Source organism: Arvicanthis niloticus, chromosome 7 (assembly GCF_011762505.2).
Source record: "Arvicanthis niloticus isolate mArvNil1 chromosome 7, mArvNil1.pat.X, whole genome shotgun sequence".
Taxonomy (NCBI): Eukaryota; Metazoa; Chordata; class Mammalia; order Rodentia; family Muridae; genus Arvicanthis; species Arvicanthis niloticus.
Genome location: NC_047664.1, coordinates 21,412,119 through 21,427,538, shown reverse-complemented (window position 1 = coordinate 21,427,538; position 15,420 = coordinate 21,412,119). Strand labels below are relative to the sequence as shown.

Below are 15,420 nucleotides of genomic sequence, written 5' to 3'. Positions count from 1 at the left end.
ATTTCAAAAGTTATCTGTATTTCTTAGTGACAACAAAGTGTTAAGAACTGAAGCTTTAATGAAAGGGAACTTCTAAAGACATGGTATCTCCTCCCCCAAAACACACTGTCCAGGAAACAAGGATGTAAAAGATACGCTCTACTGTTACCTGGGAAAACTGTTTCATTAAATGTGTAAAGCATGGCAGGTATCCCAGTTCTAGAATCAGATGAACACTAAATACCTTCAAGTTTAGTTCCAGTATCAATAATGGTATGTCTAATAGTCTTAGAAATAAAAATCAAACAAAAAAGACTGGCTAGTAATAAAGCTGCAAGAACAAACCTTCCCCTTTACACTGGCGCAAGAGTACTAGACTGTTTTCTGCATTTCAGAGTGAGCGCTAGACAGCACAAGTAAACACAGATTTTATTATTATTATTTATTTTTGAAATCAAAGGCAATTCAAAGGGACAGCCACTGAAGTTTCTCTTGAAAATCTACAGAGCTGGCCCAATTCTGAGATTAAATAGTATTGCACTTTAAGAGGAACTAATTTCTAAGCTTTTCATCAAAGAAGGAAAGTATTGCTTTGTGTATGCTTTCCTTAGACTAAAAGCTCATTGCAGAAAACTACTTTAAAAATCAATACTGCAGAGTACAACATAGTAAATAAAGTACCTGCTTATTTTATAATCTTAGAGGACATTTTATTATAAGAAACAACTCTTTAGCCCATAATTAGTAGAAAGTGTATCTGACAGTGCTTATTTCAGTGATCCAGGATCCGAAGGTTTCCAGATACAATCTTGTTCTCTAACACTGCTCCTGGGGGGATGTCAATTCTGTCACCATGATTTGCAATAATGATAACTGTTCCCTAAGTGAAGAAAAAAAAATGGAGATTGTACTTTAAAAAATCACAGCTGAAACATGCAACTAGTTATCTTAAAATCAAGCTCGTGTTCAAATCCTTTCTCAGTGTAGTTGCTGTAAATCTAAGTTAAACATTAAAGGCCAGTGACCTCAAGGAAAATGGTGTGTCCTGCCATCACAACTCTGGTGTTCTGGACTCCTGCCTAAGGGGTGGCAGTGGAAGTAGGAAGCAGGTGCAGGCTGCGTCACAAATGGCCAAGGCTGCCTGCATACATTACATGCAGGGTTGGATTTGTTGTGTGCGCTAGTGCACCTTCAACCTGTGTGGAGACCAGAGGATGACCTCAAGTGTTCTTCACATGCCGTGCACTTCTTCTCTTGAGAGAGGATCTATCCCCCACTTTGCTGGCGCTCACGAGGCAGTGAGCAAAGCAGTAAAGCAGCAGGTCGGGCTGGCTAGCATGCTCCGTCTGCTTCTCCAGTGCAGGTATGACATTATATACCATGTTACCACTGTTTAGGTGGGCTCTACCCCTTCCCCTTTTAAAGATGAGTTACTGGCAACAGTTCTTATGTCTTATTGAGATTCTAGGTTAAGCAGTATACACAATGATGCTATTATTCATGGATACTCTTTTAACATCTCCATTTAAGCAAATGGCCTTGATGTAAAAGAACACTTGAAATATCAACATAGGGGTTTTTATAGGATTATGTAATTAGGAAAAGGCAAGCATACCTTCAGTAGTGAGCTTTAATATTCATTTTCTTAACAGGAATAGACCATTCAGTATAAATGAAGTTGTTTTCTCTACCTTCAGTCATCTTCAGTGAACTAATGATCTCAATGCTAGTAGGGTTCTATTCTGAAAGCTGCTCCATTTAACAACCACCTAGGGTCTCCTTTCTCACTGGAGGGTTATAGTCCACAAAATCCCTGTATTGGTTATGGTTGTGTTTTAACTAGGTTATGTGTCTGGATACAGTAGTACTAAATACTGTACAGATGATCTGATCATCTGTTCACACTAAAAATTACTTCTTAATGAAGTTAAGTTTAGGACTAGAAAGTGAAACCTATTTTATAAAGCCATAATAAACAGGACTTTCATCATACCTTTAATGAAACATTTTTTCCAAATGTCACATCTCCTGAAACAGTGAGGTGGTCCAGTTCCAGCATATCGGGTATACTTTCAAACCTTCTTAGATAATCTTGAACCTTCAAGTAGAAGCATAGAAAGTATTTCAGATGGTGGCACATAAAGCAACTAGAGCCTGAGGGATCCAGACCCGAGGACTTCCCCTTTCAGATAAGTACAACCACACCAATGATACAGGATTCTCCCACATGTCCGGTTTTAAACTTTGCTCTTGCACACATAACTCATGGTTGCTTTGTTTCTGTGCAAACATTACTCAGGTATGTTTCAGAATTACTGTTCACCATTTCTCCATCTAGGTTTCCACCAGGCAGTCCATACTGTACTCTTCAGCCACATCTCAAACACTTCCCTACTCTGTCTTCTTGTTTTTCTCCTCTCACCCTTGCTGACCACCTCTTGTAATTCTAGCCTTTCATAGTGTTAGGAATCTCTAAAATCTGTGCGCCGTAACAGTAGCTCAACTTCCCTTCCTAGCTATTTTACACTCCTCATTTTCTCTTCTTTTGAAAGTCAATCATATTGTAGTGATTTAAATGAGAAATGCCCCCCATATGCTCCAGTATTTGAATATTTCCCCGTGCTGGTGTCACTGCTTAGGGAGGTTTAGGAGGAATAGTCTTGATGGAAGAAGTATCTCACAGGGCTAAGACCCTGGAGCCTCAAGTCTCCCCTGCTTCCAGTTCACACTCTGCTTGTGTGTGAGGAGGTGAGCTCTTGACTTCCAGATTCTGCTGCCATGCCTTCAAGCCATGATGGGGTAAACCCACTCTTCTGTAAACTGCCTTTGTCCTAATAACCGGCTAGTGTGATAACTGCATAGTGGGGCTAACAGACAGCTGTGGCTCTCCCAGTCAGTACCCTGCTTGGGGAATAATGTATGGTGGGCACTCCTAGACCGAAGAAGCATTAACACAAACAAGTACTTCAACTGAAATCAAGTATAGCTGATTAAAAAACAACACCAGTAGTCCAAATCCCAGTGTGTGAAAAAACCTAGACAATATACCACTTCCAAATGAGTTAGATGTAACTCCAAACAGGTAATTCAAAATAGTAAGTCTGTTAAATGGCACAAAGAGCTGAACGAAACAGTCAAGGTGGTGGATGATAGGGAATGAATTCAACAAGGAAATAAGGAAAAACAGTCTTAAATGCTGGGTAGACATATAAAACAGTTAAGTTAACCAAAAAGCTCTCTGGAACATCTCAATAGAATGGATCAACAGGAGGAACTGAGCTTGAAGATAAAATGGACAACCTAACAAGGACAAAAATAATCAAGGACCAGCAGACTTCAAGATACACAAAGCACTTGAAGAGAACAAGTCTCCAGGTTACAAGCATAGAAGGAGGTTATTCTAAAAGCATAGAAGACACTTTTTGGCACACCTTGAATCCCAGCACCTGACAGGCAGAGGCAGGCAGAACTGGTTTACACAGAGTTCCAGGACTACCAGGGCTACATAGTGAGATCCTGTCACAAATACATTTCTCCAAGGATTCCTAATGGAAGAATTAGGAAAAAGAGAGAATCCTGATGCAGGAGGCATTCAGGACTCAGACAGTAGAAAATAATCTCCTCTTGTCATAATTAAAACACTAAATATACTACAGAACAAAGTATGTTGAAAGTAAGCAAAAAAACCCACCCAAGTCACATAAAAGGTAGGCCTATCAGAAATAACAGTAGAGTGTTAAAAAAAAACTTTAGCCAGAATGGCTAGAAAGTGCTTTCAAGTTCTGAAAGACAGTAACTGCCAACCAAAAATACTATGAACAACAAAATTATCTGTCATAACTGAAGAAAAGACAAAACCTCACTTGATTAAAAAAAAAATGCTAAAGGGATGTATGGCTACTAAAAGCCAGCTCTATAGGAGACACTTGAAGGAATCCACCCAAAGGAAACAAACGGCACTAGAATAATACTAAGCAAGAGGGGAAAAATAATAAACCCCCCTAACAAAATGGCAAGAATCAATAATACAGAATTTTCAATATTAACTTTATAATTTCATAGCAAATTAGAATTTTAATTAAAAACACAGGCTAATAGACTGAGTCAAAAGGTAGGAGCTACCTGTTCACTACCCCCAAGAAACACACATCCAAAGAACAGATTACACTGTAAAAACAAACAACACACATCACCACAAGAGACAAAGACAGTACTTAAGCCAAAGGATGGAAAAGGTATTAAGGATATGAACCTGCAAAACAAGCAAGTGTCATTATGAAAGTTGGTGAGGAATGCTAGAGCTTTTTGAGGTTTAAGCAGGAATTGGAAGTGGAAAGGGGACAGGAAAGAGGAAGGGTGAGTGGGTGCATCCACCAAAACTAAGGATAAATGAAAACGCTCTATGAAACTCATTACTCTGACCAGTACCCTGTATGAAGGGTCAATGTCTTCCTCAGAATATACTGGTTAATAGTCTCTCAGTGCCCAAGAGTGGAAACTGATTTCAGAGTTTCTTGGCAGGGAGTCCTACAGTTCACCAGAAGAACAAAGGTTATTGCTATTGCTCCTGGTTGCCCGCCAGAACTAGATGGTACAATCCTGCTGCTGAAGACAGCACATTTTGGTTGTAAGATGGACAGACAAGCTGGAACTGACCTGAAAACTTCCTCTTTTCTGGATGGATATCTTTCACAGAAAATGCCAGAAGGTGCTATGTAGGCCATTGGGGAAGAAAAGCTATCAATGATCTTGCCCAATGGCAAACTCTGAATGTCACCATACAAACCTATCAGAAGATGTGCCCAGTGGTACTACAGTGGCATGATAGTTTTGGAGGTTAACAACTGTTTTCTGATTGGATTTGAGGCTTGTTCCACATGCTCCGTACCATAAACCTGGTCAAAGCCCATGGTTTAGGAGGTAATAGGCCCTAGGAGGGAACCTACAACTGTTGCATTGCTAAAAATATGTTATTAAAATGCCTTCTAAATATTTATGTTTATACCCATAGATTAGTGCTGCCCTCAACTTTGACCAGATACTGTCTTTCCCATGGTCAGCAGTTAATGTAGACTCATAACTGGTCAACGTGCTGAGAACAGGTGACTGTTGTGTTCTTAGAACATCTACATCAATCCCCAATCTCCAGGATCCAGGAACCATAGAAGAGTGAGTGGAAAGAATCAAGACCTAGAGGGAAGGTTCAGTGCTGTGAAATGCTGTCTTCTGAGTATGGCATGGTCACTGCATCCATAAACTGACCACAACTAGGGCTATTCGTCTGTACAAGTCAACACTGGCAGTCAACACTGCAACAGGCAGCACTGATCTGATGTGGTTACAAAAAAGAAAAAAAAACATTTAGGGAAAAGTTGCTGTATTTGGTGTTCCAGGGGGAGTAAGAAAGTTGGGTGGACACAATGCATATATAAAATTGCCAAAAAATAATCAATAAAGATGTCTTTCGGGAATGAATTCACAACAGCAGCTAGACTGCCTGCAGAAGATGAGGCCAGTCCAAATTTCAGCATGGACTCAGGAGCTCCTGAGGGTCATCCCACAGCCCAAGAGCTGCTGACAGCTCCTGGCCACTGACGGAAGGCCACTTTTGAGTATGCCCGTGCCCAGTGGATACCCTATGTCCACTTGTACATGGCTACCTTTAACTGGACTTGGAGCTACTAACCCCTTTTTTTAAAAGACTGGAGAGACGGCCAGCTCAGCAGTTAAGAGAACTTAGCTTTTGCAAAGGACCTGCCTTCACTTCCAAGAGGCTGTATCAGGTACTTACAACCTTCTGTAACTTGTTTCAGAGGGCATCATGCCTCCTGAGGGCCCCTGCACGCATATGGTGCACATAAATTCACACAAGGCGCATACATGCACACCCATAAACAAATCTTTACAAAAATAAAAGAGAAGATGAGGTTGGGAGGGAGACAGAAAAAATACTTTTAAAAACAGAAAAACAATTTATATTTAAAAGCTTTCTTCTATGGGAAGAACCTGTTTATTTGCACATTCAAATGCCTGTGAAGAAGAGAACAGTAGATGTTCCTAAAAAAAATCTAGCATTTTATAGTGCAGCTGAACAGGACAGATGCTTTGCTTTAGAATGAGAAAACAAATGAGCAGCCATCATTGAAGGCAGATGAGTGGTTTCTACATCATTCAGAAGAGGAGAGCCCATCAAGGTGTGAATATTCTAAACTGAAGCTGGCCTTACAGGACAGGTAGGAGCCACAGTTCCTACAGCTGTGGGTGCAGCTGAGCTCACAGGTGAGAGAGCAAGGATCACAAGTGAGCACTACAGGCTTCCTGTCTTCCTGTCTTCTATTTTGCTAAGAAAGCAAACCCCTGCTGGCCTTGTCCCCCACTATGCCATTCTGCCTGCTTGACTACTCTACCCTCCTGCTCCTAGTGCTGGGCTGGACTGTGCAAATACAAAGCCAGTCTTTCCACCAGTAGATCTCTGCAAGGCTAGTCAAGAATTTGTTCCAGGAGTCTCCTTCAAATACTTTACCCTCTGATTAACTAATATCCATCAATATATAGTAAATTCTCTCACTCTGAAACAGAACCCCTCAAATGTATATCTTGTACATTTTTTTTTTCATTTTTTCAACTCTTAAGCTCATCTCCAACTCCGACTCTCCTATCCTCCTTGAACCCACTCCATCTAACTCGAAGCAGCAGCAGCTTTGGACAAACTTCTTTTTCATCTTTCAGGACCCACCTAATCCAAAGTTTTCTACTCAATTCTTCATTTGCACTCCAGACCAAATGGCACTAAACAGCCAGGACTAGACTAGACTCGAATGGCCTAGCAGGACCTCTGAGGCTAGCCACCAACTTGCCCTGCTGTACTAAGGTGGGGTTTTCTAAGTCTAGTTATCACCCCTGCCTAGCTGAAGCTTTATGCCCTACGGCTCTGTGGCCAGCCAGGGTCTGCGATGCCGTCCCTCTACCACACACCTCCAACTCTGTCCTTGCTTTGTTTCTCTGTAGCTTTCACTATATATTTGATGAATTGGCTTCTTAGCTTCTTCCTCTAGAATTAATTTTATGAAGCTATGGATTTCAGTTTGCTGCTAAATTTCCTTATCTAGAAACTGCCTAGGAGATGGTAGAAGTACAAAAAAATATTTATAAAGTAGAATTAACTTCTGACTAGTGAAAACAGTCGTTCTTGCTGGGCAGTGGTGGCGCACGCCTTTAATCCCAGCACTTGGGAGGCAGAGGCAGGCGGATTTCTGAGTTCGAGGCCAGCCTGGTCTACAGCGTGAGTTCCAGACAGCCAGGGCTACACAGAGAAACCCTGTCTCGAAAACCAGAAAAAAACAAAACAAAACAAAACAAAACAGTCTTTGAAGAGACAAGATAACAAATTAAAGCATTCTTTTCTACTCTCTAGACCAACTGCAGAGACTACAATCAGTTCCTTCAAGCTATACCACAGATAGAGGGATACAAAGTCAGTAGTAAGAGAAAAATAATTCTCCAAGTATCTTTCCAATTACTTACCTTGGTAAAAGAACTGCCTAATTTAACCAAGGGTACCGTAGGAAATTCACGCTTTTCACTCATGGTCAAAGATCCTGCGTTAAGGCTATAGAGGTTTGACATCACAAGTAAGAGATCTGATGTGGTTTTCACAGGCAGAAAACGACTCCTTGGGACATTAATACCTAAAGAATTCTCGAAACTTTTAATTGCAGCTCCAACTGCAGTTTCTAACTGAATAACATTCAGGCCTCCATCCAACGTCTGTAAAAAAGAAAGAAAAAAGGAAATCGGGGAAGAGTTGGGAACAAAGGGTTTGGGGCTGAGATGCAATCTCATGCATCAAAAAACTCACTTGCCTCAGACTCACTCTGCACTGAGGACAACCTTGAACTACCTCACCTCCAGTTTCCAACTGCTGGAATTACGGATGTATACCACCCAGCAAGCACAGGAAGTATGTACCTATTATTCTAGTACTTCGGAAATGGTCTCAGAGAATTCTAAGCACTTATATTGCTTTACGTATGTGGTTGTTTTAGTTTTTAGGTTTTCTTGAGTTAGCAACATGTCCATTTTTCACTAAAGAGCTAGGGGTTAGAAAACCTTATGCGGGATGCCTACAGCTAATGGCATTTACGTATAAAAGCAGTCACTAAACTGAAGGTAGTCCTTTTCAGCCTAGGGTCAAATCAGCAGGCCATCACTGAGATGAATGCAGACTCTGGAGGACAAGAGTCAAGACTTGGAGAGCTTGACTAGATAAAGGTGTGGTTGACGGAACAGCCAAAGCCCCAGGAGTAGGCAGGGGTCGGTGTGCCCGCTGGACTGTGACGTTGTGACGTCGTGTGACATCGTACCTTTGGATTCACAATGATTTCCATGTCAATGGCATTCTGTTCCTGCAGTCTTTTAACTGCTCCAAGAGAAATCCATAGGTTGTTTGTGTTAAATATTTTAAATTTTGACACAGACTTGAACTCATCAACGTGTGCTTTGGGCACCTGAGCAATTTCCACCAGTCTCAATTTGCCCTCATACTGAGTGAGTGTCCCACCCTAGAAAAACAGAAAATCATTTTGCAATCAGCCATACCATACTGATTATGACTTACATAGACTTCTGTAGAGGACATTGACTATATAATTGAATACACAAAGTGACACATTCATGATTCAGATTGTTACTTTATCACAAACTCTCACGGTCCTGTCTCTAATTAAAGCCCCGGTAGTACAATCGAGTTCTCCTCCTCTTCCTAAGGTCGGCTACAAACATTCTTCTTATTCCCAAACCACTGCCCATCACAAACAACTTAGTCCTACCCAGACGAGGTCTAGGAAGAGGGAGAAGGGAGACAGATGAGAGGATGGGAAGCAACTGGGGCTAGGAAAGTTCTTACAGCCATGAGAGCACACCAGTGTGGGAGGAGGTGGCATAGTTCAGAGTAGGGAACTGTTTTGGTGTACATCAGCTACAGGCAAACAGTGCAATCTCGTGTGCCATTTTATCAAAGGCCAAATATCATCACCAAATATGCCGTGTTCAACTTACATTTGTACTAAAACAACTGCATTATTTTTGCACAATTACCAAGATAGTGAGGTGTCAAAGTATACATATCATACATACACACATAGAACTAGATTTCCATTAAAGGGATAACATAATAAAATACTTAAATGCCAAACCAGAAGAGGACTACTGGTGTGAACAAATTTGTTGTGTGTTTCCACATACTTCAGATTTGTTCCATGAAAACTGTTTCCAATTTAAATTACTGACATAGATTTATACTATTATTAATTCTGAGTCTATGATACACCCTGTTATCTTAAAACTTAATCCACAGAATAGTATCACACTCTCTTAAAATGTTAGGCAAATGATATGATATACATAAACAGAGACTTATAGCAAAGGACCTTAGCTGTGCAGTCTGTCAACTGGGAAGATATGCACCCCACCGTGAAGCTTCAGCACTTACCTTTACATCTGCTCGTGTTTTGTTGGTGACTTCCATGACAAATTCACAGCGTTTCCCGTTGGGTGGGTTCATCAGATGATTAAGAATATAAAGGTCCACTGTGGCACCCAGGTTGTCTATGTTAGACACAAAAATATACTCTTTGCCTTCTTCTATAAAAGTGTCGAGCAAGCCAGAATTGTAGAAACTAGCATAGATATCTCCATGCCCTGGAGGGTACCATGCTTCAGTATTCTCCCCTGAATAAGACACATCCTTTGCTATAGGAAGTAGAGACTCCTTATTAATCCTTGGGTACCTTTAAAAACAAAACAAGAACGTTATCACACTGGTTCTGTAGCATATCCAAATCCTTCAAGGAGAGCAATACACTAAATTAAATAAAGGCTGCAGGGATGGATCAGTAGTTAGGAACATGTACTGTTAGTTCAATGTCCAGTACCTATATCAAACAGCTCACAAGCTCCTGTAAACCCAGCTTCAGGGCATTTGACACCCTTTTCTAGCTTCCTTGGGCTCCTGCACTAATGTACATATACCTACACACAGATATACACAGATACACATAACTAAAAACAAAAAGTATTTTTAAAATATTAAATAAGACATTCCTCTATTTCAGAGATTGTCACTATTATTCTAAATAGTTATTCAAGAGAAGTTTTCTGTGGCCATGCAGAAGAGAATACACATCATATTTTTTGTTTGTTTGTTTTTTGAGACAGGGTTTCTCTGTGTAGCCCTGGCTGTCCTGGAACTCACTCTGTAGACCAGGCTGGCCTCAAACTCAGAAATCCACCTGCCTCTGCCTCCCAAGTGCTGGGATTAAAGGCGTGTGCCACCACCGCCTAGCTTCACACTTCATATTTTTAAGATTGTTTTTTACAACTCTCTAAGAGGGAGGACTTGGTAAGTCCATGTTTTTAAACTTATCTGGTACAGGACATTTCACATGCCTGAGAATCTACCTGAGGAGACCGGCCCACTCTTAGACAGATGCATTTGGGACGCTTCCATCCCTTTTGCATGCAAGTGTCTGCACATGGGTAAGAGCGGACAGACAGTAAAAGAAAGCAGGAAAGAGCTCATACTTGCACAGACAGCCTTCTAGGAGTCAGGAAACAAACAATATGATGTTAAAAGAGAGGGGGAGAGGGGAAACAAATTTTTAAAAAGCAACAAACTAATGATCTAACTTTAGACATACCATTTCCAACCATTTCCAAAGAGTTTCTGTAGGCTGCTGTCTAGCCCTAAGTGAAAAGCCTGTTCCCCAAGTCATCTGAATTCCTCTCTACTTACTCTACCCCCGACCCCAGAGTAGCTGTTTTTCTCCAAAACTTACGTAATTTCCACAGATCTATCTATTCAGGGTGAAGAACCGTCCTCCCATAGGAGAAATTTCCGTCCTGTGGTTTGCAGGACGTTGTCCACCTAACTGGAGACCGTAATCTGCAAAGGCTTTATAGACTGTCCTGAGACATTGGACACAGAGTAAGATTTCAGCAGGTTCTCTGAGGAATTAGAAATTATAGAACCAAAGTTTATAACCATCACCTATTTATCAACCTGTACTTAGCTGTAAAGACATCCATTCTTTCGGGACTTGACCTCTGGCTGCAATGAGGCACCATGTTTGCACCAATGAAGAGAACTCCAAGGAGCCACAATTAATCATTAATCCCAACAATTAATCATTTTTATTTCTGGTACCTGCTTTGATTGAAGGTGTAGATTTTCACACGACAATGATTGTACTTCTGGAGTATTTTTTTGGTATCTTCATCCGTGTTAAAAGAATTCATTAAAACGAGAGGAACATCTGTATTATAGGTTTTGTTCAAATGCTAAAGAGGAGAATGACAATCAGATCATCCAGACTCACACTCTCTGACTTAAAGTGGAAAAATTTCTCTTTAATGGTTAATCACAAAGTGTTTAAAACCTGACCCCTAGCGCTCTCTGTATTTATAAGTACACATATGTACATACATTTTACATAAGTAGTGCTGGGCATGAGCTGGATGTGTAGCTAAGCAACTCTTCATGTACTCATTCAATAAACCACAGCCCTCTGAATGACAGCCTCTCTTCATTTCATGGCTACCTCAGCTGAGGCCCAGGTCTGCTTGCTCGGGCAATCCCTGCTGCGGCTGTATGTGTAGTCAACAGTGCCCGACGGCCTGAAGGCAGACAAGTGCTGGCTACACCTCGGCTCTTGTCTTCAAAGTTACAAAGTCACGGTTTCCTGTTCTCAGGATGAGTTTCAATCCTCTCAGTCTTTCAGAAGAGCTAAGGCAACACAGTAAGGGACGGGACGAAGACCCTCAGAAGCCTGACTCTTAGGTTTAGGCTCTGGGTGTACTCCGAACTAGCTAGAAGCCGCACCTTTAGAGCCCATCCTCACCCATACAATGGGGATAACAGTACTTGTCAATTGCCCAGAGGCACAAATGAGTCATTTTGGGGAAGGCACTTAGAATACCTGGTACACAGTAAATGCTGGATACATGTTAGCTGCCACTGCTGCTATTATGATTGTAGCTGCCAGCACCACATTAGGCAATGGAAGAAGAGATGCATAAGACAGGCCATCTGTCCCATGAGGTCTACAATTAATAACTTTGTCAGAGAAGGAAGCCAAGAATAGTTCTTAGCATCCACTACATCAACCAGATGGAGGATGAGACATCCCTCACAGCTTCACAAAAGAGATTAAGCCAGAAAACTCCAGTGTCATGAAGGCTGCCAGTAGAAAGAAAGTAGTTACAGAGGGCAGATCAAGGGAGAATCTGAACAGACCCAGAGCTTTCAGCAACCATACATGCTATTTAAAATCGAGCTTTTCCATCTTAAGAATATGGCCTTAGTTTCCCAACCCCACACACTAATAAAGAAACAAAACTGCAATCTTGTTGATTAGCACTTTATAATGTAAAAACTAAACCTACTTTAGTATCTTATGTGAAAGGTTAAATGCTACTCACTTCAATTTGCTGAACAGTTAGATCCAAAAAGGTATTCTCATTTCTTACACCAATCAGACTTTTAGGGCCTTTGCAGCCCATGCTGGTTCCCAAACCACCATTGAGTTTCACTACTACCAATTTATTCAACACAGAAGATATGTTATCAGGCAAGCCTCTGGCCTTTATCTTTTCATAGGGTTGAATCTGAAAGAAAATGTAACATTAGAGATGTCAACTGAATAGCTTTATAAGTTAAAGCAAATCAATCCCAAGGTTACTTCCATTGTTCCTTAAAAAGTTTTGGTCTCTCAAATGTAAGTTCCAACAAGTGTACATGGGCAGTTTCCCTTGCACAGAGAAGTAGCTCAGTGGCATATTTAACTACAGTGGAAACACTGCACAAACACTGGTCTGACTGGTATGAATATCTAAATCTTAAATTACCTTAAGAAGCTATTTCCAATTTTAACCAAAATATCAAATAGGGTACGCAAACTTCATCAAGTCTACGTATTTCAGGCGCATTATACTCTAATTCAATTCTAGAGAATAACATATATTAATTATACATTATTTCTCCTACCACAGGAGGCAAAAAGCAACATACACTTGTTTTTGTCATAGGTCTCCATTTAGTTTTAAGATGACCCTTCAGAAGCAACGGGCCCAGGCTCTCAGTCACAAGTCTAGGTATGCACAGGCACAGGTCCTTCCTCAAATATTTAACTGTAGGGTGTCATTTAATAAAAACTTGCACTGGAAAATTAAACATCCTCATTCTAAGAAATGCCCTGAGAAGGAAGGAGTGTGAAGGCTGGAGCTGGAGAAGCTAACCCCACCTCCTCTATAGCACCCAAGGTAAGTGAGCAGAGTGCCCTAGTCTTGAACTTGTCCTTTAAGTACAGAAACAATGACATTTATAGGAAAGACACATGTTTTTGCCGCTGTTCAAAGCAGAGTAAGAAATCTTACATCTTACCGTAAGAATGAAAGTTTTAAAAAGATCACAGTACATTTGTGACACTTTTGTTATTTTTGCTTTAATAGAAAAAGCCCTCCAATGGCTCTTGAGTTCCATCACAGTATAAGACTACACACGTAAGCCAGCCAGTGGTCACTCTGTGAACACAAGCTGTTACTTGTCCTGTTATCTGTTAATGTGTACTCATGTGAGGTCATTATTGATTAGGAAAGGAAGCACCTGATGGGCTCACCTCTTGTGATCTAGGCCTTGTAGGCCAACATCTCTGTGTTTGACAGCAAACTCATTACACAATTCTTATTCACAGATCTGTCTATAAAACATTTGTCTGTACCTTAGTTCTTTCTTCTTAACTGCCAACTGTAGATGGATACGCTCTCTTACTTGCGGTAAACACTAAGTTAGGAATACAAAATGCTCCTCTCCACAGCTTCCCACTCATAACCCTATCCCTCACTGGGACCTCCTTCTCTGTGTGCTGGGACTGTCAGTTTTCCTCTTAAGTGCTACGTAGGCTTTGTAGCTATTCCCATTCATGAAACAAAAGAAAGGCTGGAGACACACACACACACCCCACCCCACCACCACCACCAACACAACAACAATAACAATGAAGAAGAAAAAGTCCCAATTTAAGTATCACACCATTAAAAAAATAAGACAAGATGACAAAGATGGAACTTTTTGTCCCCTTATGTAACAGGGTGTTTAGAATCCTTTCTCAGCCAGCTGTAAATCAACTGGTAAGAGAATGCTTCTGTGCCACAGTGGCTTCCAGTAGTCAGTTATTATGTTAGGATATTTTCTTGGACACATTATACTTACGTTAGAAAGCTAATTATTTTCCATCTATTTTGTAAAAGTGAGTAACTTCCTTGCAGTTACTTTCACTTCTCACACCAAAAACTGAGCTGAAAATCCAGTTGTTACATTCACGTTAGGTAAGACTGATACCCTCAGAAATAGTCTTACTTAACTAATGCTCTTAATACGTTTTTTTAAAACATGGAATATGTAAAAGCAATTTTCCCACACACAGTGAGACAGGCTTGTTTTCCAATTCCACCTTAAAATTTTAATTGTGAAACATTCTATGTATCTATCTGTATCTATACATACTACATAATCTATAGACTACAGGTTCACAGTTGAACAGATGGAAACCTCCATGTGCCTGTTACTGACCACATTCTTCTCTCCCTCAGAAGCATTGTGTGAACTTCTCTCTCACTACAGTTTACATCGGTATCACTTCATTTTCTCTAAATTTCTAAATACAATAGGACCACACTACAAGATAGTTGTACTTCAGTACAACAAATATTGGGGTATATTTTTCAATACTTAATATTCTGATGTAAAAATATGTAAATAACTAGATGTAAGGAACAGTGAAAATTCCATGTAATGGAACTGGAGAGATGGCTCAGCAACTGGTCAGAAGCATGTCCTGCTCTTCCAAAGGACATGCTTGGTTCTCAGCACCCATACCAAGTGGTTCACAACTCAATTTCCAGAGCTCCCAGTACTCTCTCTCTTCTGGCCTCAATGGCATCAATACACACACACACACACACACACACACACACACACACACCTGATCAAAGACAAAATATAATGTTCAAAAGGAAAAAAATTTACAATCAACCATTTTATTATGTATAACATTTTCAAGTATTTATGTTAAACTTGGAAGTATAACAACAAAACAAAACTTCAATGTATAAATAAGTTAGGTACATTTTAAAAATTATAATTTATATTTTTAGCTGATAGCCATTGAAATGCAATTTAAAAAACAATGCCAAGAAGATAACAGAATTTGAATCACTTCTTAATTCTATATGCTAAGGAATACTTTTGTATACCAACATTCAAATAAAGAATTCTGGGATCTACATTTAATCTTTAGCTATTTTTTCAAGAAAGTACACTAAAGAAATTTTTTTACCTTTTATAATGATGAATTAAAAAAACAAAACAATCTCACTGACTTAGAA

At 40.2% G+C, this 15,420-nt stretch overlaps 1 protein-coding gene across 2 annotated transcripts in view; it reads right to left on the bottom strand.

The window, feature by feature from the left end:
• Positions 1-406: 406 nt before the first annotated feature.
• Ugp2 (UDP-glucose pyrophosphorylase 2) overlaps positions 407-15,420 on the bottom strand; it is a 52,681-nt gene continuing 37,667 nt past the window's right edge. For both annotated transcript variants that reach the window (XM_034509233.2, XM_034509232.2), the window contains exons 4-10: positions 12,457-12,642; positions 11,183-11,316; positions 9,470-9,767; positions 8,343-8,540; positions 7,504-7,746; positions 1,973-2,077; positions 407-859 (exon numbers count right to left, since the gene is read on the bottom strand). In XM_034509233.2, the coding sequence (XP_034365124.1) occupies positions 752-859; positions 1,973-2,077; positions 7,504-7,746; positions 8,343-8,540; positions 9,470-9,767; positions 11,183-11,316; positions 12,457-12,642 (1,272 nt within the window). In that variant the 3' untranslated portion in view covers positions 407-751. The remainder of the gene's footprint in view (positions 860-1,972; positions 2,078-7,503; positions 7,747-8,342; positions 8,541-9,469; positions 9,768-11,182; positions 11,317-12,456; positions 12,643-15,420) is intronic.